The sequence below is a fragment of the Sus scrofa genome, chromosome 5 (genome assembly GCF_000003025.6).
Source record: "Sus scrofa isolate TJ Tabasco breed Duroc chromosome 5, Sscrofa11.1, whole genome shotgun sequence".
Classification (NCBI taxonomy): Eukaryota; Metazoa; Chordata; class Mammalia; order Artiodactyla; family Suidae; genus Sus; species Sus scrofa.
In genome coordinates, this window is record NC_010447.5 from 38,602,149 (window position 1) to 38,625,940 (window position 23,792).

At 35.5% G+C, this 23,792-nt stretch overlaps 1 protein-coding gene across 21 annotated transcripts in view; it reads right to left on the bottom strand.

Moving 5' to 3' along the window:
- CAPS2 (calcyphosine 2) overlaps window positions 1-23,730 on the bottom strand; it is a 48,571-nt gene extending 24,841 nt beyond the window's left edge. Inside the window, exons 1-8 of one of the 21 annotated variants that reach the window (XM_021092025.1) lie at window positions 22,837-23,730; window positions 18,556-18,676; window positions 16,039-16,088; window positions 14,181-14,240; window positions 12,323-12,499; window positions 8,238-8,360; window positions 6,336-6,403; window positions 2,853-2,972 (exon numbers count right to left, since the gene is read on the bottom strand). In XM_021092025.1, coding sequence (XP_020947684.1) covers window positions 2,853-2,972; window positions 6,336-6,403; window positions 8,238-8,360; window positions 12,323-12,499; window positions 14,181-14,240; window positions 16,039-16,088; window positions 18,556-18,583 — 626 coding nt within the window. In that variant the 5' untranslated portion in view covers window positions 18,584-18,676; window positions 22,837-23,730. The other 20 variants (XM_021092028.1, XM_021092022.1, XM_021092026.1 and 17 more) reach the window with 20 other exon arrangements.

Below are 23,792 nucleotides of genomic sequence, written 5' to 3' on the forward strand. Positions count from 1 at the left end.
TTTACAATAGCCAAGACATGGAAACAACCTAAATGTCCATCGACAGAGGAGTGGATCAAGAAGATGTGGTACATATACACAATGGAATGTTACTCAGCCATCAAAAAGAACGAAATACCAGCATTTTTAGCAACATGGATGGACCTAGAAACTATCATGCTAAGTGAAGTCAGCCATACAATGAGACACTAAAATCAAATGCTTTCACTGACATGTGCAATCTGAAAAAAGGACAGAATGAACTTCTTTGCAGAACAGATGCTGACTCATAGACATTGAAAAACTTATGGTCTCCGGAGGAGACAGTTTGGGGGGTGGGGGGATGTGCTTGGACTGTGGGATGGAAATTCTGTGAAATCAGATTGTTATGATCATTATACAACTACAGATGTGATAAATTCATTTGAGTAATAAAAAAAAGCATGCACGTACAACAACTTTATATATGACAGTGGTGTTACAAGTTAGAAGGATAATGACTTGGTGGTAGGGAGAGATTTTGTAAAGAAGACACGAAGGACACTAACAATAAATGGAAAGACTGGCAAACTGGTCTACAATAAATTTAGAAACTTTTGTTCATCAAAAAACATGATCAAGGGAATGAAAAGATGGCCACAGGGTAGAAAAAGATATTTCCAGCAAATAAAGCTGAAAAAGGACTCATAACTGGAATATATAAATAAGTTCCACAAATCAAGATGAAAAAGATAACCCAATAGATTTGAAGGGAAATTTCCTATAGGAGGATTTCCAGATGACTGATACACATGTGCAAAAGTGATCAATGTCATTACTCCCCAGTGAAATGTAAGTGAAAATCACCAATACATACCCATGGGAAGAAGTAAAATGAAAAATATAGACAGTTCCCAGCATTGGCAAAGATATGGTGCCACTAGCACCCTCTTGCTGCTACTGGTGTGTGTTTTAATTGCAGCAGCCACTTTGGAAAACTATTTGGCAGTATTTTTCAAAGCTGAACATATGCAAACTAAATGGGCCAGCGATTCCACTCCTAAGTGAGTACTGAGCAGAAACGAATACATATGTTCACCAAAAGGCGTGCACAAAAGTTCATGGCAACACTCTTCATAAATTGCCAAATGTCCACCAACAGGTGTGAATAAATAAACTGTGGTATATTTATACAATGAAATGCAGTACAGCAATGAGTATAAAGGACAACTACAAATAGTAACACGGATAAAACTCAAACATAATATTGAGCAAAAGAGCCAGACACAGAGTCCAAATTCTGTGATTTCATATCAGTTTATAACCAGGCAGTTATGACTATAGGACTTCAGGACAGAGAGGGTAGGGGAAGTGGAGAGTGACTGGGAGGCAACACATGGGGCAGGGGAGGGGATGGTTCTGGGGTAACATTCTATTTCTTGGTCTAGGAACTTGGTACACAAATTATTGTTCAGCTTGTGAAAACTCCTATGCTGTACATTTACATGTACACTTCGTGAATGAATGTTTTATTTCAACAAAAGTTTACTTTAAGAAAGGGAAGTTTAGATATATTGTAGCTGAATGATGGCCTTCCAAAGAGATTTATATCCTAATCCTCAGAACCTATAATTAGTGAATTCACATAAGAGGGGCTTTGCAAATATGATTAAGTTAAGGGTCTGGAGATGAGGAGAATAACCAGGACTATCCAGGTAGGTTCTATGCAATTGCAAGTGTCTTTATAAGAGAAAAGCAGAAGGATATAGAACTATAGAAGAGGAGCATTCGAATGATCTAGAAAAGACTTGACCAGCCACTGATAGCCTTAAAAAACCAAGGAAGGAGTTTCCATCATGGCACATCAGAAATGAAGCCAACTAGGAACCATGAAATTGTGGATTCAATTCCTGGCCTCGCTCAATGGGTTAAGGATCCAGTGTTGCCAAGAGTTGTGGTGTAGGTCAAAGATGAAGCTTGGATCCTGCGTTGCTATGGCTGTGGTATAGGCTAGCGGCTATATCGCCAATTCCACCCCTGGCCTGGGAACCTCCATGTGATGCATGAGTGCATGTGGGCTAAAACAAAACAAAACAAAGCCAAGGAATAAAGGCAAAGAAATGAATTCTTCCCTGAGGCCTCCAGAAGGAATGCAGCCCTGGCAACACCTTGATTTAGGCTTCTGACCTCCCTCTAGAACTGTAAGAGAATAAATTTGCCTTGTTTTAAAATAAAACACCTGTTTGTGATCATTTGCAATAGGAAATTATCAATAGGAAATTAATACATGATACCTTCAAATATTTAAAGGTATGAAAAAAAAGGCTTCCAAAAAATAAGAAACGAAAAAATAGAGTTATAAGAAAGAACTGTCTAACAATTACAGAAGTCTAAAAATATAAAAAACTGCTACAGCAACTGGTGGGTTTTTATTCTATTAAGTCTGAGGCTAGATGTTAACTGTCAGTGAAGTCGCTGAAAAATTTCATTGGACTGTACTAGTGGACTGTAAAAGTCCATATCGAACCAAAGATTTTAGGAGGTTTAAAAGGCAAAAATAAGAACTTTTAAACTATACTAATTTTGAATATATTATGTCAGTGAAATTCAGCCAGTATATATTGTGCACAAATAAATGTCTCAATTACTATATTAGGTATTTTCACATATATTATCACCTAAGATTCTTGTTTTCATTTTTAAATTATAAGTAGAAGATCTGGAGGGCAAAATTTACTCCAGTATCTTAACTGAACTCCAAATATTCCACCTCCATTTATATAGAAAAAAGAAAAAACATGCAGAAAATCTTTTCAGTTAGACTCAAAAGTACATTTAAAAATACATTTATAACATATTACGTCCTCAGTTTAATATAAGTAAAATCTTCTTACTTTGTTTCATGTAGTGTTCTTTTCCTAAATCGAATAGGTGCCATCTTTGAATCTGGAAGGATATGAGCAATTTCTTGTTTCTCAGTGGTTAAATTTTGCTCTGGATCACTGATTACAGCCCTATTAGGAATATACAAAATCTGACAATTAAATGTTATAATGCATTTCTCTAGCATTCATATATTTATAAGCAATTGGAAAACTCAAAGACAAATGCCAATTTATGCTACTGGTAGAATTATATATTTTTCAGATATTGAATTAATAAATTTAATAATTAAAAAACACTGGCCAGGAGTTCCCGTCGTGGTGCAGTGATTAACGAATCTAACTGGGAACCATGAGGTTGCGGGTTCGATTCCTGGCCTTGCTCAGTGGGTTAAGGATCCAGCATTGTTGTGAGCTGTGGTGTGGGTCACAGACGTGGCTCAGATCCCGTGTTGCTGTGGCTCTGGCATAGGCCAGTGGCTACAGCTCCGATTCAACCCCTATCCTGGGAACCTCCATGTGCCACGGGAGCGGCCCAAGAAAAGGCAAAAAGACAAAAAAAAAAAAAAAAAAAAAAAAAAAAAAAACCACTGGCCATAAAAAATTGAATATTCCTGTCTCTTTTTCTACAAGTGTTACCTAAAAATAAACTGAAATTTTTGAGAGAACTCAGACCTTTAAGTCTTCCTCTTACTATTCTTTAAACAAAAAGATACTGTGCTGGTGACCTGTGAATAAAGACAAGAAGCAAAATAAGTAAGCAGTGGTATGGATTTCCAGGGAAAATGCATTCCAAGCAGAGCGGAAAATAAATGCAAAGCACCTGAGACAGAAGTGAACCTGGTATGTTACAGAACAAAGAGGAAGCCAGATGGTGGAGCCGGGTAAACAACAGGGGAAAAAGTGGAAGAGGCATTCAGGATCTAACAGTGGGCAGATCACCTAGGGCTTGAAGAGACTGTATTCTTGGCTCCAACTTTTCAGCAATTCTGATCCATATCCTTGCCTTAGCCTCCATATAAATATAGTGTATTTTCCTACCCTTTGGCTTTAACCTTAGCTGTTTAACTTCCTTTGGCAAGTTATATATAGTTAGATGGCTCTGCTGATCTCAGTTGAACTCTTGCCAAGTGTGGGCTGGTTGGGGATCTGCTCATCTAGGTTAACCTTGGCTAAGTGTCCCAGCTGCATTTGTAGAAGTACTTTCTTCTTGAGACCAGTGGGTTGACCAATCTATGTTCTAATTACAAAGATAGCAGAGGCACAAAAAGGCAAATGGAAACACATGATATTTCTTAAGGCTTAAACTCAGAATTAAGCCCATTGCTTTTGCTCATATATAACAAGCCAAAGTAAGCAAAAAGTTAGAACCATTCAGCCAGGCCTCGCCTGGGCAGCTGACCTAAAGATACATGAACTGTAATTAATGATTGCTGTTTTAAGCTACCAGGTTTGTGGTTATATATAATTAATACATAGGTCTTATAGATTTTAAACTGATTGAGATGGGAAATTACTGGAGGGTTTGATCTGGCTTGCCTTTCAGTGGACTTACTCTGGCTGCTGGGTTGAGAAGAGACCAATTAGGGTGAATGCAGATACAATGAGTCCAGTTAAAAAGTGGTTGAAATAATCCAGAAACAGAAGATGAACAGAGATGGTAGCAGCAGAAGGAATAAATTTATTTTGATGGGAAACCTGAGAGTGTTTGCTGACAAAGTGGGTATAGGATTTGAGTGAAGGAGAGGGATTTAAGGCATCACCAAGATTTTAGGCCCCTGAATTATTCGAAGAATGGGGTTGCCCTGCAAGAAAATTAAAGAGGATTTCGTCATGAGGGAAAGGAAGGAAAACAATTTGCAGGAACCCAGTTTGGAAAAATTTTACTTTGGGATCTTGAATTAGAGAAACATCAGCATGTAGACGGTTATTAAAGATGTGGTACCAGAGGAGATCACTTAGGAAGTTAATGTTTACAAGTCCAATAATTGAGCCCTGATGTTTTTCCACCTATAAAGACTGGAGAGACAAAGAGGAAGCAGGACAAGTGGCCGAAAACAGGGATGTAGGAGGAAAAACAAGCCAAGAGTGGGAAGCCAGAAAGCCAAGTGGGAAAAAGAAAAGCATTTCAAAGAGAACAAAGTCTTCAATCCAGACAGATGTTGCTGATGGGTAATGTAATTGAGAGTTAAGAAATCACCATTAGTCCAGCAATACGGATGTCACTCGCTATCTTTTTTTTCTTTTTTTTTCTTTTTCTTTTTAGGGCTGTACCCTTAGCATGTGGAGGTTTCCAGGCTAGGGGTCCAATCAGAGCTACAGCTGCCAGCCTACACCACAGCCACAGCAACGCCAGATCCAAGCCACCTCTGCAGCTTACAGCACAGCTCATGGCAATTCCAGATCCTTAACCCAATGAGCGAGGCCAGGGATTTGAACCTGCAACCTCATGGTTGTTTTCGCTGCATCATGGCAGGAATTCCTCATTTGTTATCTTATGAAGAAACACTGTAGTGGCATTTGGCAGGTAGAGGAAAACATAGAGTCCATGAGATAAAAGAAGGAAATACATTGAAGACTATAAGGAAAATTAATTGTTTCAAAGAATTAACCAAAAGACATGCATGCAGACTATCATTCTTTCTCTCTGCCACTTAACTAAACAATTTTTTTTTAAGTCTTACTTCTTTCTTGAAGACTTTTGAGACTATTCCAGCTTCCTCTGAAATCCAACAATATATACGTATTCACAAAATTGAGCACAGTAGGTATCAAAACTTCATATAGTTTTCCAAGGGTTGTGAAATTTTAGATTTTAAAATTCTTAACAGTCCCACAGCTCTCAAACCATGCACTAAGTCAAACTGGGGTGTCACAGGGAACTCAAAGGGACACCAGGGATATTTTTAATTTTTGAGGGAAATGGTGACACTTCATGTTTGTTGGCTATCACAGAAAGTACTAGCTCAAGATAATTCACAGTTTCAACAAAATATGCTACACTCCTTCAATGACATTACGTCTTTGCAAAGCTGTCCTTTCTATAATTGCTGTGATTAAAAGCAAGTGCCATGTGGAATAGAAAGTGAGGGTGGCAGCATCCTACGCATTCTAAGGTTTGAGAGATTGTGCAGCACCCAAGAAGTGCATACATCTCATTAGTAAGTAACTACACCTATTTCAGAATGAAATTAAAATATATTTTCTTTCGATTTACGTGTATGATTTTTTCTGATGACCACTAGTTTGTTGAGAAGTAAATGTTTACTAAGATGTTTAGACAAAGATAATAAATAGAACTGCTGGCTAGATCTATCAGCCAAGGAGTCTGGTGAAAAAAATTACGAAAACACTGCAAGTGCAGTGAACAGAGAAAGTCTGTAAATCTCTGAGCTCACCACTTGTTGACTGACCAAAGATATGGGTATCATGTATTAAAAAAGAAATTTGATGAATAATTTCTGAATGGATTTCTATTATGATTTACTCTCTTACCTGGATAAGTGGTCTAGCATCACTTGCTCTGCAACAGTCTGTTTCTTCTTCTCTGCAGCCACAACTTCCTGAGAAGAGAAAATAAAATGTCATTGTCCATAAAGAAGAACAATGTTATAGTTAATGCAAGAGTCCTAAAACATAAAGTAAACAATTCCAATTTCTTTCTTAAATATAGATTACTGTATCCATAATAAATAAATCTAAAGTCCAACTTTTTAACCTAAAAATACATTTATTTCCTAAAAAGTAATGCACTTAAATTTTGGTAGGAATCATTGGAGATTTCCATATCAGCCAGATGATGGATGTAAAACCCAGAAGCAAGCGAAAGAGGTGAGATTAATGAATATAGAGACCATGCAGAAAGCCCACCTTGGGTGTTGACATTTATGGTGGCTTATACTTTGGAAGAAAGGTTAGAAACACCCTCAAGCACATTGATTTAGTGGCCTGTGTAAACAGAAAGCAGATTAGAAGCAGAAGTCACATAAAGGCAAAGGAGCTAACACTAAAAAATGACAAAATAGAAGAGATGGACCTAAAAACCATAGGTTCATTTCTTTTGTTCATTTAGTTAAAAACTAACTACATTTCCACCTACATATTTTAAAAATACATTGGTACTAATTTCAGATGCATTCAAAGTTTACTCACATAAACTTTTCCTTTCAAAAACTGATAAATGAGTGCTACCACAATGGAGTAAAATGTGCTTTATGGTGAATTCAGATGTGATGCCACTAAGAAAGTAATTGTAAGGAAAAGAAATCCACTAACACCCAGCTGGCTTTGGATTACACCAAGAATAGAACCCAACGGGCCTTGAATATTTGTAACGTCCGTTCAAGTAAAACTAAAGGAATATATCCAAATAAGCCTTATCTGGGACAAAGCTTTGCCCTATAAAGTAGGGTTTTGTTTTGTTTTTTAGGATAATCCTGGTAATACTTCTTATTTTATTAAGCATAAATACCTAAATAATAATAGGCACAGAAAATAATGTGTATGTGATTTTAGTAAAAGAACATAATTACCAACTTGGAACAGCCACAGAAAATCAGTCCAACTGGTTCAGAGATTGATCACACATTGCTCTCAATTCAGAATGTACTTATTTTGGATGACTCCAAATAAAATCTATTTTTAATTTCTCCTCAAAGATAGTGATAATGTAACTAGCTAAATCCATATTGATTTATTATTATTTAGGCCAATTAAGGCAGAATTTTTTCAATGTTTGAGCCAATACACACTGATATTCCATCAATTTATGATAGGTGTGCCTAAGATATTAATCACCGGGGGCAGGGTGTCTAGGTAACCAGTAGACTCCAACTCCATGCAGCTTGGTCTGCTTGCCCCAGGACGCTATAGAAGTGTTATAATCATTTATATATACAAGAACTGATCTAAGCCAATACTTATTAGACAATCTCAATTGATGTCCAACACTTATAAAGTTAATACTGAGAGCCTAGAGCTTTGCTTCCCTTTTCCTAAAGAAAAATTACTTTATCCCTGCCCTTTTTCTTAGTTGGCCTGAATTTCTCTAGTTCTATATCTAATGACTTTCAAAAAAAAAAAAAAAAATCTGGCTACATCTTTGTGGGGGAAGGGGTGATGCCAGAGAAGCCCACAGTCATAAATACTGGCCTTTAACATTTTGAACAACATAAACTTAATTTTTACAAACTCCCAAAGATGCAAAATGATTTTCCCGTATTTAACATACCAAACAAATGTCAATCCATGGTAAGAGCGAACACTCAATTTGCATATTAATGCATCACCTCAATCCAAATTCAGTTGCAATTATTTATTCAATTTTAAGTCTGTAAAATCTCGAAGGGCAAATTATCTTAACGGCTTATCAAATAAGTAGAAATACCAGTAACATACGGCGTCAGATTTTCTTGTAGTCCGTTGTGCAGTATAAGGGTTGTCTGCATAACCGTGCTGTAGGAGGGCTTTCCTGTCCAGAGTTGTAAGATCATCCACAATGGCTTCTGCATCTTGTATACACTATACATGAAAGCAACAAGTGAACCCTCATACATATACTTAGAATATTTGTTTTTAATAAAATAAAGGATAGGAGTTCCTGTCATGACTCAGCGGAAATGAATCTGACTAGCATCCATGAGGACACAGGTTAGATCCCTGGCCTCGTGCAGTGGGTAAAGGATCCGGCGTTGTGTGAGCTGTGGTGTAGGCCAGCAGCCACACCTCCGAGTTGACCCCTAGCCTGGAAGCCTCCATATGCCATGGGTGTGACCCTAAAAAACAAACAAAAAAAGTAAAATGAAATAAAATAAAGGATAAAATTATTGCTGTATACGTAAGACTAGGAGCACAAGCTCTGACAATGAGACAGTCTGAAGTTCTCTCTCCCACTTTCTAGCTAGATGACCTCTCTATACCTCTATTTACTCATAGATAGAATAGGAATTAATATTAGTATTTACTTCACACACAAAAAATGATTAAATGAGATGATACATGTCCAACACTTATAAAAGTACTGACATACAGTAAGCATTAGATTAAAAGGAACAACTAATATAACTGTCCATTTGAGAATGTAAAGTTAATAAATGTGGGCTTCTCACTTCTTTATAAAATTAAATTCACATGTACTAATAGAAAGGGTGTATCCTTTCAGACTGTTAAAATCAAACACAAAGACCAGTATTGAAAATTCCTTGAGCAGACAATACCAGTTTAGTCATACAAGCAAAGCTTAATTTAGCTTATTTTGCAAGACAAGTGAGCCTAACTTGACTAGGATCACTTCCTGCTTCCTGGAAATCATAAGCAAAACTTAAAACTATTCCCCAAAATTGATATGAGGTAACCACGAGTCAATCCCCTATCATTTAAAAAAATTCTAATATAATCAATCAATGTGAAGAATAAACAGTCACTCCCTCCTCACTCCATCATCTGCTTTATAACAATTTATCCCTGAGTCTTATTCCACATTTGATTTGAGTGCTCCCACTTTACAAACTGTCTTTTTGTTGTGTGCACAACTGACTTTTAGTAATTACTGTTTCAATGATTTACTGGTTTTACTTCTGATATTCCTGAACTTTTAACAAGGATTCTAAAGAGATAAACACTACATTTTTCTCTGACTATAAGATGTGCTTACATGACCTTAACAAAAAATAGGACAGCAACTTGTCAAAAACTTAATAGATTTCAAGAGTTTCCCCCATAGGGCTTGTTTTTGCTCTAGGTCTTCCTTGAAAGGTTACACTCCTTCATACTCTTCTCTTCTGAAGACCTTGAATTGCTACATGAAACTTTATTATACATTTGCTTAGGATTTGTTGTCCACCTCTCCTGCTATAAGTTCCCTGAGGGCAGGAATCTTGTCTGTCTTTTATTGCAGCATGCTTGGTACCAGAACAGAAGCACATATAGTGAGCACTTAATATTTATTCAATGAATGAATAATAAATCTTGTTTCTATACTATTGGGAAATAAATTTATGAGTATATCTTACAATTTTATTTACCCACTAATATCTCTTTTTCCTAAATAGTGATTTAACAGTCACCAAAAAGATGTTTAGCATTATATACAGTAACTATAAAAGGTTAACACATATGTTTTACTATAAGCCAAGCTCTGCATTATGTGTAGGCTGGAAAAACTTTCCAAAGCATTTTATTTTGTTTCAGCTTGTTTGTAATCTTGTACAAAAGGGAAACAGTGACATTTCCACTTGGTAATTCACATTTAATCTCCCCAAATCAGACTTCACTGTGGTCTTTTCCACTCCAGTTAATGACAAGTCCACCCTTCCAGTTGCTCAGCTCAAAAGCCCTAAGAGTCATTTTTCAGCTTTCCTTTCTCTGAATCCTACAATCAATCCATCACCAAATATTCTCAGCCCTACCTTCAGAATCTATCTAGAAACTGATTTATTATGACCACTTCTTATCCAAGCCTTCTGCAACCACCTGGGTCCAAGCAAGAATCTTCATCTCTTTCCTGCGATATACTGTGATAGCCTCCTCAATAAAATGTGTGTGTGTGTGTGTGTGTGTGTGTGTGTGTGTGTGTGTGTGTGTGTGTGTGTGTACACACACACAAAGTTTACATTTTAGGTAGTAAAACAATTTGACAATAAGAGATTCACCACCATACTAAATGTAAGGAAAGTTCAACACAAGACATTTGCCTTTAGAATCAAGCAGAATGGAACTTTTATTTTACTGTTTGACATTATCAATTGACTGATGAATCAGCCTGATTAGTTAGTAGCTATGGCCTTTAGTTACTATCTTGGATTCTAAATATATCTAACTTTAGCTCTTCTTTTTCAACAAAGAGAATCAGTTTACATGTGGGCTCCCTCCTTTAAAGAGAGGCTTATATTTCTGGGGCCTCTTCTATTTCCAGAGACTACTATTAGTGTTAATTCATGTAATTATAATAGGATTTACTAACAGCACACTTACATAGCAGTTTTGGTTCTAATAATGGGGTGTGTGTGTGTGTGTGTGTATATATATATATATCAGATAAATTGCTTAAACCCCTTAAGTACAAGATTATTATATATGGAATATATAGGAACTAGGGCTTTTTTGCAAGACTATCAAAAAATTTTAAACTTTTAACATGTAGGTTAAATGTAGGTTAAAAAATCAAAGAAATAAAATTGGATCTTCTCTAGAAGAAAATATGCAAATATTGGCTTTTATTTATAAAACCCTTAATTCATACTATGTAACTATTTACCAATCATATAGGAAGATTTGCAAACAATACTGTCCTCTCTTAAACCAAAAGTTAAGCAAGTGTCCTCATTTGGACTTGTGTTCAGTTCAAGGTCATCAAATGTTTACTTTAAAACTATTTTTATGTGGCAAATAAAGCATGCACTTATAGAAACCTTTGTTCTTTCTATTTTTCTAACATTATTACAGTGATCTAAATATCACATGATAGATCCTAGAAATAATGGCTAGATGCTAAACAGTTTTGAAATTATTCTATATATTATGACAGACATTAGAATATTATATTTATGTGCATCTATTTGGATCTGGGAAATTTGTTTTAAAATAAAAGACCAAATAATCCCATAATTTTTTTTACTCTTTGAGCTAAACACCATGTGATTTAGTTAGTTCTAGATAATTCCTACATGGATTAGAAAAAAATAGCTGATATGCCATACCTACTTATAATTTATCCTTTTTTTTTTTAACCTACAGGAAAATGCTAAGCAAATACAACCATAAAATGTCTGTGAAAATAAACTGTTCTCATTAAAAAGTAAGTGATAAAGAATTGTATCAAGAGTGCTCTCTTCTTAATGGTCAGTAGTATCATAAACTATGTTTTCAAGCTTTCTTTCTAAAATTCAAGATTGACTTTTCCGGTATGCTTGTGGAAAGCCATTCAATGTACTACATTTAATTTGCTCTTATATTTGCTATTGGTGAACCTACACCTAATTAGTATAATATTAAATGAAAGTATAACAATTTCAGCAATTTGTGATACTAAATTATTACCCAAAATGAGATAGAAGACAATCATAGAATGATGACAGTTTTAGAATAAAACAGGGTCACTTTTAAGTCTGAAACTACTTTTCAACTTTAAAGTTTAGCTTGTGAGACCAACAAAGTTCAAAACAGTTACACCAAAAACAGTTATATAATACTATCTTATTTCCAACCCAAGGAATGTGAAAAATTATTAATAAAGATGATTAGGTCAGATGACTAGAGTTTTCACATCTGAAAATGGTGATAATAACCAATTAGGGTTGTTATGCAGAATAAACTTGTTAATGTAAGTAAAATACTTAAAATAGCCTTTGGCACACAGAAATAAATATTAAATATTATACTTTATCATGAATAACAGCAAAACATATCAGACATAAAGATGTTTCCATAATATGGGTACTGTTTTCTTTAAATTTTATTACAATTTTATAAAGCCTCTATATTACCTTGCCATCTATTTTGTTTCTTACATTCTGTTGATGTGCGATGTTTGACTTAGTCTTTTCTGCATTTCTCTTACTATACTGCTTATATTCCTCTTTCATTTCAGTTTTATATTGCTGATTTTTTAGTTTATATTTTCCTGTTGGCGCTGGCAAATCCTCAGGTAGTATGTCCTGCTCCTAGAGGTAAAAAGAAAAACTATACTATATGCCAGAAAATATCAAAGTTATATTAATTTTCCTCATTAACATTAACTGGCTTACATTTTATCTTTACATTAATACCTAAGAAACTGACCACTATAATCTCTTTTCTAAAGAGAGGTCATACTTAAAACATTTAGCTGGAATAGCAGCATTGAACAATCAGAGCACACAGGGCTACTCAGAATGGGCCTGGCCTCAGACTCTAAGCCTGTGTCTTATTTCCCAGCTGGAGATCAGTGCTTGTTCTAAATTGTAGAGGAGAAAAAAAAAAAAAAAAATGACTTTTCTTTCTTCTTAGGAGTAGGCTTTTTATTCCTGCCTCAGAAAAACTCCATAACCCATCATATTTCCAGAACAGCCATGAGAACTGGAAATCACTCATACTGAGAAGCTCTGTTGCCATTTCAAAAATACTTAAAATTCTACCTTCTGGTGTTATTTGGTTCCCTGCCACATTTCCTTGGGATGAGCAGTAAGAGAACCAGTGAATAAGAGAAACTTAAAAGGAATAGTAGGCAAATATGTATTGTCCCAGAGAGGAACAGCTGTTCCAAAGGGAGTGTAATGCCAGTACAATGCTTAGAAAGTCTACACTCCAAGTCTACACCCAGAGGAGAAGGATGGGGCAAGGCTTCAGGGTGAAAACCACAGCATGATACCAATTAGGGTACTAGTCATATAATTTAATCCAAAATGAGACTGAGAAGAACATGAATGGAAAAAGACTAACAAAGACAGAAAAGCAAGCCCTACTCACAGAATACTATAGTTAGTTACTTAGTCCCTAGTATCCTAGTAGCCTAAAGTATAAGTCAATTTCCAAGAGACCAGTTTTATATTGTTAAGCTAGCAAGATCCAATCTAGATTTTCTGCCCTAATTTTCAAATACCAGAACTCTCTATTAGTATAAATCAATACGTTACTGATTTTATAAGACATTTTAAAAATACTATTCTTATATGAAACAAAAATATAAAACAAAGTAAAATTATTTCATCAATAGTATTGTTTGGGATGTTAATATATATAATACTTCAGCTAACAACGTAGACTAAACATAGTGAAATTTCTGGGTTAAATACAGTGATAGATGCACACTATAATTCTGAAAGTTGGTAAATAAATAAATACAAACCAGGTAATTTATTTATTTATTTATTTATTTATTTATTTATTTATTTTGCTTTTTGCTTTCTGTTTTTTAGGGCTGCACTCATGTCACATGGAAGTTCCTAGGCTAGGGGTCGAATCAGAGCTATAGCTGCCGGCCTATACCACAGCCACAGCAGCAACAGATCCAAGCCGTGTCTGCAACCTACACCATAGCTCATGACAACACCGGATCCTGGACCCACTGAGTGGGGCAGAGATCAAACCCAAACCCTCATGGGGATACTAGTCAGATTCGTTTGCACTGCACCACAATGGGAACTCCAACCAGGTCATTTAGATGATGCTGAGTATATGGTATTTGACATGGTGGGACACAACCAAAAGCAGAAGATGAATTTGGTGGGTTAAAATGAATATGCACTATACTAAGTGGAATATATGAAAAATCATCATAAAAATAAAATTAAGTGACACTGATCACACGCTATCTGTAATACTGTGTTCAAATGTTTATTATATTAAATAACAAGTAAAAATTACCTCTTCATCAGAGTCAACAAGGCTTCCCAAATCAAGTCGTGGAACCCTGAAAGAAATAATCTATGCATCCTATAAATTTTTAAATGAGACTTTAATAGCTGCAAATCATATAAGCTACATCCTATATAAACAGGTACCTGAAGCTAATAGTATGCTGGCTCCTTCAGCTATGACAGGCTTTTGTTAAATGTTCAGTAAATTTTTGAGCTGGTTATTAACACAGAATTATCAAAAATAAATTGTATAAACTTTTGATGAAATAAATTATATTAAAAACAAAGGTAATAAATACTCAAAAGCCATAATTTCTTAATGGCTTTACTATACTTCACTATTACTTGTGTTCTGGAAATTATTTATAGCTATCCTGAGTGGTAATATTGTGGTGGATCTCTTTCCCACTCTGTTCAGTGACAGCCTGAAATCAGCCACAGTGAGATTATTTAGACAGAAATGGGCAAATGCTATGAATTGGAACTTGATACATTATTCTGTTGATTTATGAAGCTGACACAAGTGGTAGAGAAAACATTAATAATGCATATTAAACTTAAAAGTACATCCTGTCTGTAACTATCAAATGGTAACAAAAAACTGAGGAAATATTTTTCCAATAGTCAAAACTATTACTTGATTCCACAAAGAAATCACTCATGTCACTCTACAGTAAATGAAAATATCAACCATTATTCATGTTGATTGATATTCTCATGTAAAATTTATAATATATTTAATTATATTTAGTTATATTTAAATATTTAAATATATTTGATTATATTTAAATATATTTGATTTATTATGATTAACAAGTAAAATTTATAATAAATTTATAGTATACTTTTAGAAAAACAGTTGTTATACTTTTTCCAGCACACAACTGATTGTCACCATATACTCAATACCTTGTATATGCACTTGCAACTTGCTCTATTCTTTGGATGAGCATACAAGCATCCATTTTGTGAAACCACATGAAATTGCTGATATTTGCCCATTTTTAATCTGTAAAAATGTCAATTTTCTATAGTTCAACCTAATACATAACTTTAATTTCTATTTTTCAAGAAGTCCTACAGTCTGACCTACTTGAAATAATATGAAAATAATATTCTTTCAGTTTTTTTTAAAAATAAAATATGTAACAATCAATGGATTTTAGACCAAAAATAAAATCATTTAGTAAGATTGAGAAAATTGTCACATTCCTCAAGATAAGATTAAAGTACAGATACACCTCCCATTAAATTCATTTTGACTATCCCAGTTATAAAACACAAGATTTTATATATTTCTTTAATAAAAGCTCTTAATTTTCTAAATAAAACAATATTTTAACTGTCAGAAAATTATAAAAATAATATTAACTAAAATTAAATAACAAGAGTAGGGAGTTCCCATCGTGGCGCAGTGGTTAACGAATCCGACTAGGAACCATGAGGTTGCAGGTTCGATCCCTGCCCTTGCTCAGTGGGTTAACGATCTGGCGTTGCCATGAGCTGTGGTGTAGGTGGCAGACATGGCTCGGATCCAGCGTTACTGTGGCCCTGGTGTAGGCCAGCGGCTTCAACTCCGATTAGACCCCTAGCCTGGGAACTTCCATATGCTGCCAGAGTGGCCCAAGAAATGGCAAAAAGACAAAAAAAAAAAAAACACAAGAGTTAAGTATTACCTTAATTCTACCATCCTATCACAAGAGCTAGTTTAATTCTGACACAGTAATTTTCAGGCCATCCACATGCATATAAACTTTTCTGTGTTTCATAATCATACTCTATATATAATTTTCTTACTTTTTGTGTCAATATGTTATAAATATTTTACCCATTAAACATCTCAAATGTGAAGAAATGTTACTTACACAGGTAGGCAAGGATTCTCCATTGCCCATGATTTGGAGGTCCATCCTTGCTTTAATTTAAAAAAAAAATAGAATCAGTATGCATATATCATTTATTTATACTTTAAAAGGTCAATGCAACAAGGCTAATTATAATTTTCCTCAGTCAACTTTATGTAAGAAATATTTAGTAAGTCCCTCCTGTGCTTGAGACACAGAGGTAGGATAATAACCTGCATAGGACTGTACCTACCCGGGGAAGACATTCATGCAAACAAACAATGTGGAAAATACGTGCTGAGACAGAGCAGCTGCATACTAACCTAGTCTAGAGAATTGAGGTGGTCTTTTCGGAAATAAAAAAGGAACCTTTAAATGGAGCTCTGAGGGATGAGTAGGAGTTAGCCAGATGGAGAGAGAAGGGAGAAAATTGCTCCAGCCCAGGCAAACAACTTGTGCTGCACAGGCCCACAGGCAAGAGTTGGCAGTAGGAAAGGGCTGAAATCCAGAGTGAGGACGTGGTGGCCAGAGCTGTAACATTAGAGTACAAGTTAAAGAACTTGGGCCTTATCCTAAGGTAATGGGAAGACAGCCCCCAGCATGGGACTTAAGAAAGTGACAGATATATACAGGTGTATGTTGGTAAATGTTCAATCTTCTTGCCAAAAAACTGCAAAGACTTAAAAATTACAATAAGCTCAGCCACCATGGCATAAGAAATATATATGAGTCTTCAGGAAAGTTCAAGTTAATAAAAGCAGAAAATATTTCACCCATTAGCATTTATAGCTTACTTCTGAAATGTCACCTAATAGGTCATTTTTGTGATACTTAAATTATATTTACGACTAGACTTCATCACTCTGACCATAAAAGAAAACAAATTCAGCTCAGTATCAATTTTAATATGGCATCATTTTAAATACTATCTGAATAGTTAAGATGAAATATAAAATCACAAGATGATCATATAAATAGAAATATATTTGATATATAATAAAATAAAAACATATATATTAATCATAATTAATTTTAACATAATAAATTTAAAATATAATTGTATATCTCTCTATATAAAACATAGGCTAAAATAGCAGCACACTTCCATCACCCATCAAAGATTTTCTTAATTATATTTGGGAAACATTATACTATCATCTAACTTTAGGAAGAAAATCTAAAGAGAATACAGCTATAGATTTCATAGTCATCATAAACATCATCATTGTTATTCCCCAGAAAGTGTTTTAATACATTTATTAAAGTTTATTAAATAGGCTATTTAATAATGAAGTCATAGGCATAAATATTTTAAAATAGCAGTTAACCTTTCTTGCCCAATTCCAACAAAACTTGCTAGCCAATCCAGAATAAGATAAATTATAGTTTCTAAATCCCTAGGCCAGTGGTCAGCAAAGAATGGCCCAGCTCTGTTTTTGTAGATAAAGGCTGTATGGGAACACAGCTATGCTCATTTATTTATAAATTGTCTATGTGTTCTCACTAAAATAGCAAAGCAGAGTGGATGCGACAGAGACGACATGGCCCATGAAACCAAAATATTTATTATTTGGCCCTTTATTTTAAAATGTAGATAATTTTGTATCCTATCTTTTAAAAAAATACACTTTATTTTTTAAAACAGTTTTAGGTTCACAGCAAAATTGAGTGGAAGAAATTTCATACATATATATACTATATATATATTTCCCATATACTCCTTGATCTCACACATGCATAGCCTCCCCTAAGAAAGTCTTCTTTGATTCACATTATCAAACAATTCAGATTTAACCCATAATATTGTGAACCATAAAAAAAACCCAAAACACTAACTCAAGCATAAGGGAGATGGCTGAACACAGAGTAAAGAGCACAGATCCTGAACTAAAGTTCAAAATCCTGGCGAGTCAGTTAACCTCTAGGAAGTTCAGTTCCATGTCTAAAAGCAGGCTATTATTACCTACCTCAAAGGCTTGCTGTGAGAATGAAGTGATATAAATTATCAAAATATTTATCATGTTCACTGATAAGCAGTATGCATTCAATATATACAATAGTAAGAACAGAAAGGAAATACATATTTCTAAACTAAATTTTATATTTACCCAATTTCATGGTGGCTTCAGGGACAAAGTAGCTTAAACTTGCATTTCATGATATACACAACAGTGATATCACAAAGGTTGAAAGTCCTAGTTAAGAGAAGCCCAGATACTTTCTACCTAGCCAACACAAAATGTATATTGGTATTTTCTTCCTCTTTCTATTTTTTTTATATTTCCTGCAAACTTACACAGATAGTATTTTAAATACTAATGAGGAAACAATAATAAGCTCAATTTTAGAAAACAAAATTGATTCAAGTAATGATTTTCAAGGTACGGTTATCTTCAGTTTGATGGTTCAATTATTCAAATCTAGGAAATATTGATCTTAAATATTTGGGACTATAAGTAGTCATAAAACACAAAGAAAGGAGTCAGAAAATTATGTAATGAATCATCCTACAAGAGGAAGATTATATAGCATACATACTTGTAGTGGGTTCTTTCTTCCAGAACATGGTTGAGTTTGACTTACAGGAGAAGCAGCAACTCCTTTAACCTCTAAATCCATTCAAGTTCATGTATTTATCATGCAGTATACTTTGAAAAAGCTAAAACAGATATGAAATGATAATTCTTACTCTAATTTTAAATAAGCCATACAAATTACATGGTAATCGTACATGGAAAAAAATCAGATGGTTAATCTCACATTTGTGTCTTTCATCAAAATCAATGTTTTAGGGGGCAAGTATATTACACAGGGTAACATTTACGGGGTATTTACGGCTCCCTCAGAGATGTCCCTGTCCTAATCACTAGATCCTATGAATATGTTGCCTTAAATGGCAGAAAGGACTTTTCAGATATGATTAAGTTAAGGATTTTAACATGCATTGATTATCCTGGAATATCTGGTGGCCCCAATTAATTACCTCATGAAAAGTCCCTATAAAAAGGAGGCAGGATGATCAGAGTGAGAAAGAGGATGAAAGCACAGGTCATACAGGAGCTAAGATGTCAAGCAGCCAGCTTTGGAAATGGAGGGAGAGGTCACCTGTAGTTTCTAGGAGCTTCAAGAGGCAAGGACCCCATTCTCCCCTGGAGCCTCCAGAAGGAACCAGCCCTGCTGACATCTTGATTTTAGCCCTGTAAGGCTCATCTTTTATTTCTGGCCTCCATAACTGTAAAATAATGTGTTTATGTTGCTTTAAACCACCATTTGGTGGTAGGTTTTTACAGGGGTAGTAGAAAACTAATGTGTGTACCACTTATCTACCACTAAGTGATATACGTTTATTTTCTTTACTTTTTTCCTAAACCTTAATGAGTTGATTTTGTCAGAGTAGGTCAATGACAGTATTTTTTAGCAAACAATCTTCATCTATAATACAAAGAATAAAACACAGTGAATAGTTCAATTAGTAATTAAGAGATGATAGGTAAAAATGCTTTCAAGAGAATGCAGAAAATAAACAACTTGCAAATATGTCCAAAACAAAAATCAGGTGAATAGTTTGATCATCCAAATTGTGTATATTTCACTATAGACTTCAACCTTATATTACCAAGGACACATTTTTGTTTAATGATCCATTCATACTTCCTTTTTCTATTATTAGACTTGAATTTATGTTCATGGTAATTTTTTTAAGGAAAGGTGGTATGGCACAGTGCCAGCTTCAGTCAGACAGACTAACAATAAAATCTTCATTTTTTTTGACACCATCCCATAATGTAAACTTAGGAAAGAACTTAATCTTTCCAAGCCAATATTTCTAATACACAATATGAGTTTAATGTTAGCACTTTTCTCATCCTACTGTATCATATGGAACATAGTTAACCATCAATACAACACACTTATCCTTATTATTATTCAAATGTAATTTCATTTCATGCCCAATGAAATCCTCTCATCTGAAAGACGGCCCAATTCCTTACTGATTTATCCGTATGGTTCCCTTCACCCCATGATGGAAGAAAATTTCATATGTTGAGGTATAAAAAACTCGTTCTGGCTTATTTGGCCTGAACTTCATGCTAACCAGACCAGCTGGTCTTGTGACCTATCAAACGTTCATTTTTGCTTTTCTTTAATCATTAAAGAAAGAGGTACATTTTTCAGAAGTAAAGAATGTCCATTTTGAAGATAGAGGTAAACACCTCCCTTCCTGGGAAGTCAATGCTAGTACTCCTTTGGTGATAAGACTCCCTTCCCAAGCAACACTCACTCCAGAGCCCTCTCCCCTAAAAATCCCTTGCCCTAAGCCTGGAATTCTGTAAGAGTAAATTCAGAAAGACTTAGTTACTTCACAAGAGCTGTTATATTTGCCAGGATAATTAGTGGCCAAGGAACCCAAGTTGAGACACAGATGCTAAGCAATCAGCTGAAAAATTTTCTCCAAACATCAGCCTCGCCATTATTTACACCTTAGGGAACGTTAAGAGCCATTTCGAATCACTATAGGCCACTTTGTCCTGATAACTTATTTAAAAATAATGAAAACAATAGGAGTTCCCGTCGTGGCGCAGTGGTTAACGAATCCAACTAGGAACCATGAGGTTGCGGGTTCGGTCCCTGCCCTTGCTCAGTGGGTTAACGATCCGGCATTGCCGTGAGCTGTGGTGTAGGTTGCAGACGCGGCTCGGATCCCGAGTTGCTGTGGCTCTGGCGTAGGCCGGTGGCTACAGCTCCAATTCGACCCCTAGCCTGGGAACCTCCATATGCCGCGGGAGCGGCCCAGGAAATAGCAACAACAACAAAAGACAAAAATTAATTAATTAATTAATTAAAAAACAAAAATAACAATAACATTTATATTCTCAAACGTCCATGTCCTCCTCGTTCCTTACTTCCCCAGGCATGACAGTCATCACTCTTCACTGTAATTACTCTTTTCATCTCCCTAATAAACTGTCAAGACCAGGAAGGTTGGTATCTCATGTCCTTAACATAGCAGATGTTTAATAAATATTTAATCAATAAATAAATTAATGCATAATCAAATACCTGAATACATCTTAAACATATCTTTAGTTTCACTTCTTTGCACTTAGTTACGACATGATCATAAGGCCCATCTATAAAACTGTCTTCAAACAAAGATAAGGTGTTTAAAGCATGAATGGTAGCTATTATTCTTCACCACTATACCATAAAAAAAAATCTACCTATACTATACTATCCTCAAAAAAGTAAAGATTACTACTGGTTTTCTTCACCCTGTAACTCAGCACTTAGAATAAAACCTAGAAAATGGTAGGCTTTTAAATTTTTGTTAAACAAGTGAATTCAGTCAATTCAGATATGAGTTATTTCAAAACTACAATCACTAGCATACAAACATTTCATTCAGATATAACAAAAGTATGAAAAGGGCAATGCATCATATATGGAGCACTCCAGGATTTATAGAATTAGGGAAGTCAGGCCAATGACATCCTATTTCAGAGAATCTTCAAATTTGGACAAAACTTCAGAAATTAAACATCTCAACCTTTTGACTTTCAAACTCAGAAAAGTGAATTTTACTTAGCCAAATTACTTGCTAGTTACTGCAAAGTTTGAAGTCATACAGGTTCCAGACCACTTTCTAGTACTACATCCTTGCTGGTACAGGAAATAATCAGAAGAAGGGAATTAGCTGAAGAGACTAAAGAACACCAGAAACCTAAACTTGGTAGGAAAAGCCTCAGAATTTCAAATAAAGGGCTTGTGAGCCAATCTTTGTAATGCAAGGGTTGCCAAGGCTTGTCTTTGGTTGCCAAGGCTTGTCTTTGGTTGCCAAGGCTTGTCTTTGTCCAAAAGCACTGAATAGCCAGTTGGGATATGTTGGGGATGGGGGATAGCAGGAGGTAGGAAGAGGCTTTTGATGGATTCTGTCTCCACCCAAACTGCTGCGGAATCATGGATGTTATTTTCAGCATGTAATAAATACTGTTGGCTAATAAACCCACATCCTGCCATATTATCTTTTCTGCTACCAAAAAGAATTCACCTCCCACTTTTCTCATTTTTTAAAGATGATTATTTCCAACTCCAATCACCATCACTTCTCTCTTGATCAGTAGTATTAGTGGCTATAATGTTGCTTATACCAAATCCGAACACAGTGGAAAGCAAAGAATAAACTGATCAAATCAAGCCATAATCAAATAAAGAGGAAAAGAGGTGTGTAAATACAATTTACTCCACACAGGTGGAGACCAAGTCTACCTTGGAGTCCTGGTGATAAGAGAACCAGGTGTCTGAAGAGAACCTGGGGTCATTACTAATTTCAAACAAAGCAGAGTAATTGCCCCCACATCACTCTGCCCCAAAATGACATTATACTGAAGAGCTTCTGCAATGTACCAGAAGGTATGCTCCACCCTCTTCCTACCTGGGATTCATGGACCAGGACAAGCGGCAGCTAACCTGAATTAACCCAACAATCTGAGTAAAAACTAAATCCGGGATGGAAGGGCTGGAAAAGGCATAAATTGACGCAATTCCCCCGAAAGAACCCTCTTTGAGAGAGCTTCAGACAGGACACGCTAAGGAACAGTTCCCCGCTACGGCTCAAGCCAGCCCAGACCCGCGTCTGCCGGTTGCTAAGCAACCGGCGTCTCCACGCAGGGCCTCTGAGCCCTTTCTCACTTTCAGGGAAAAGAAGGTCTTCACCTGAGTCCCTGGCTCCTTTCACCGCACCTCTCCAACTGCGTCTGCCTTTCCCCCTCCTCCCCTGCCTGCTCACTGCAGGAGCTCCCGCCCAGCGGAGGTACTCACGGAAAGTGCAAGGCATGAACTCTTTTAAGTTCCTGGCCTGCCAAGCGTTTCAGAAGACCAGCCCCGCTGCGCCTCTAAACCTCTGCCGGAGCTGGAGGGGACTCACTTATCTGCGCATGTCCGGAGTTAGAAGGTGGGGCCAAAGCTCGACCCAGATCCAAGGCGGTTAGTGTGCAATTCTCCAATGAAGTGAATTCTAATTAACGTATTTTATGGGGCATATACCAGGTGTTCAGCTCCCAGACTGATGTTTTGAGAAGGAAAGAGCTTTAAGCATATGGTCCGCTCTCAAAGAGCTTGCAATTATTTAAACAGACTGCAGTGTATTATTAAAGAGCCAGAGATAAAGATATTAGTTTCGGTATGTGAACATATATGTATATGATCACCTATATAATTACATATATGCATAGATATAATTACAAATTAAAATATTGATATAAGGGAAAGGGAACAGGCTTGAGAATCAAGAAACCTCTCTTTTATTCTTTGCTCTGCACACAATGTCTTCTGGCATCAACCCCTCATCAGTAAAAGGAAGGGTTTGGTTTAAGATATTTCTAAGGTTCCATTCTACTTTAATATGTTGTAAGTTTCCTGAATTACACATCAAGGTGTCAGATACCCAAGTTAGAGCTAAGATATTTTGAAACCTAATCCAGTTCTCTTCCCACAAAATGAAGTTGTTTTTCTAATCTGCTGTATTTTTTCAAAGCATAAAATGAATCTTCTCAGTGAGTGTAAAGTAGTCACTTTAATTTCATCTCTGTACCCTATAATCCATAAAATTCATCCACCCGTAACACCCACATAGAGAGAAAAGAAAAATAAACTGAAGCAAAAATGAACCAGAAAACTTCAACTTTTAAAAAGTAATTAAAAAGCTTAAAAATTCTAATGCCTTACTAACCTTTCTGGTTCCACAAATAATATTCAAGAAAATAACGTTAACACAT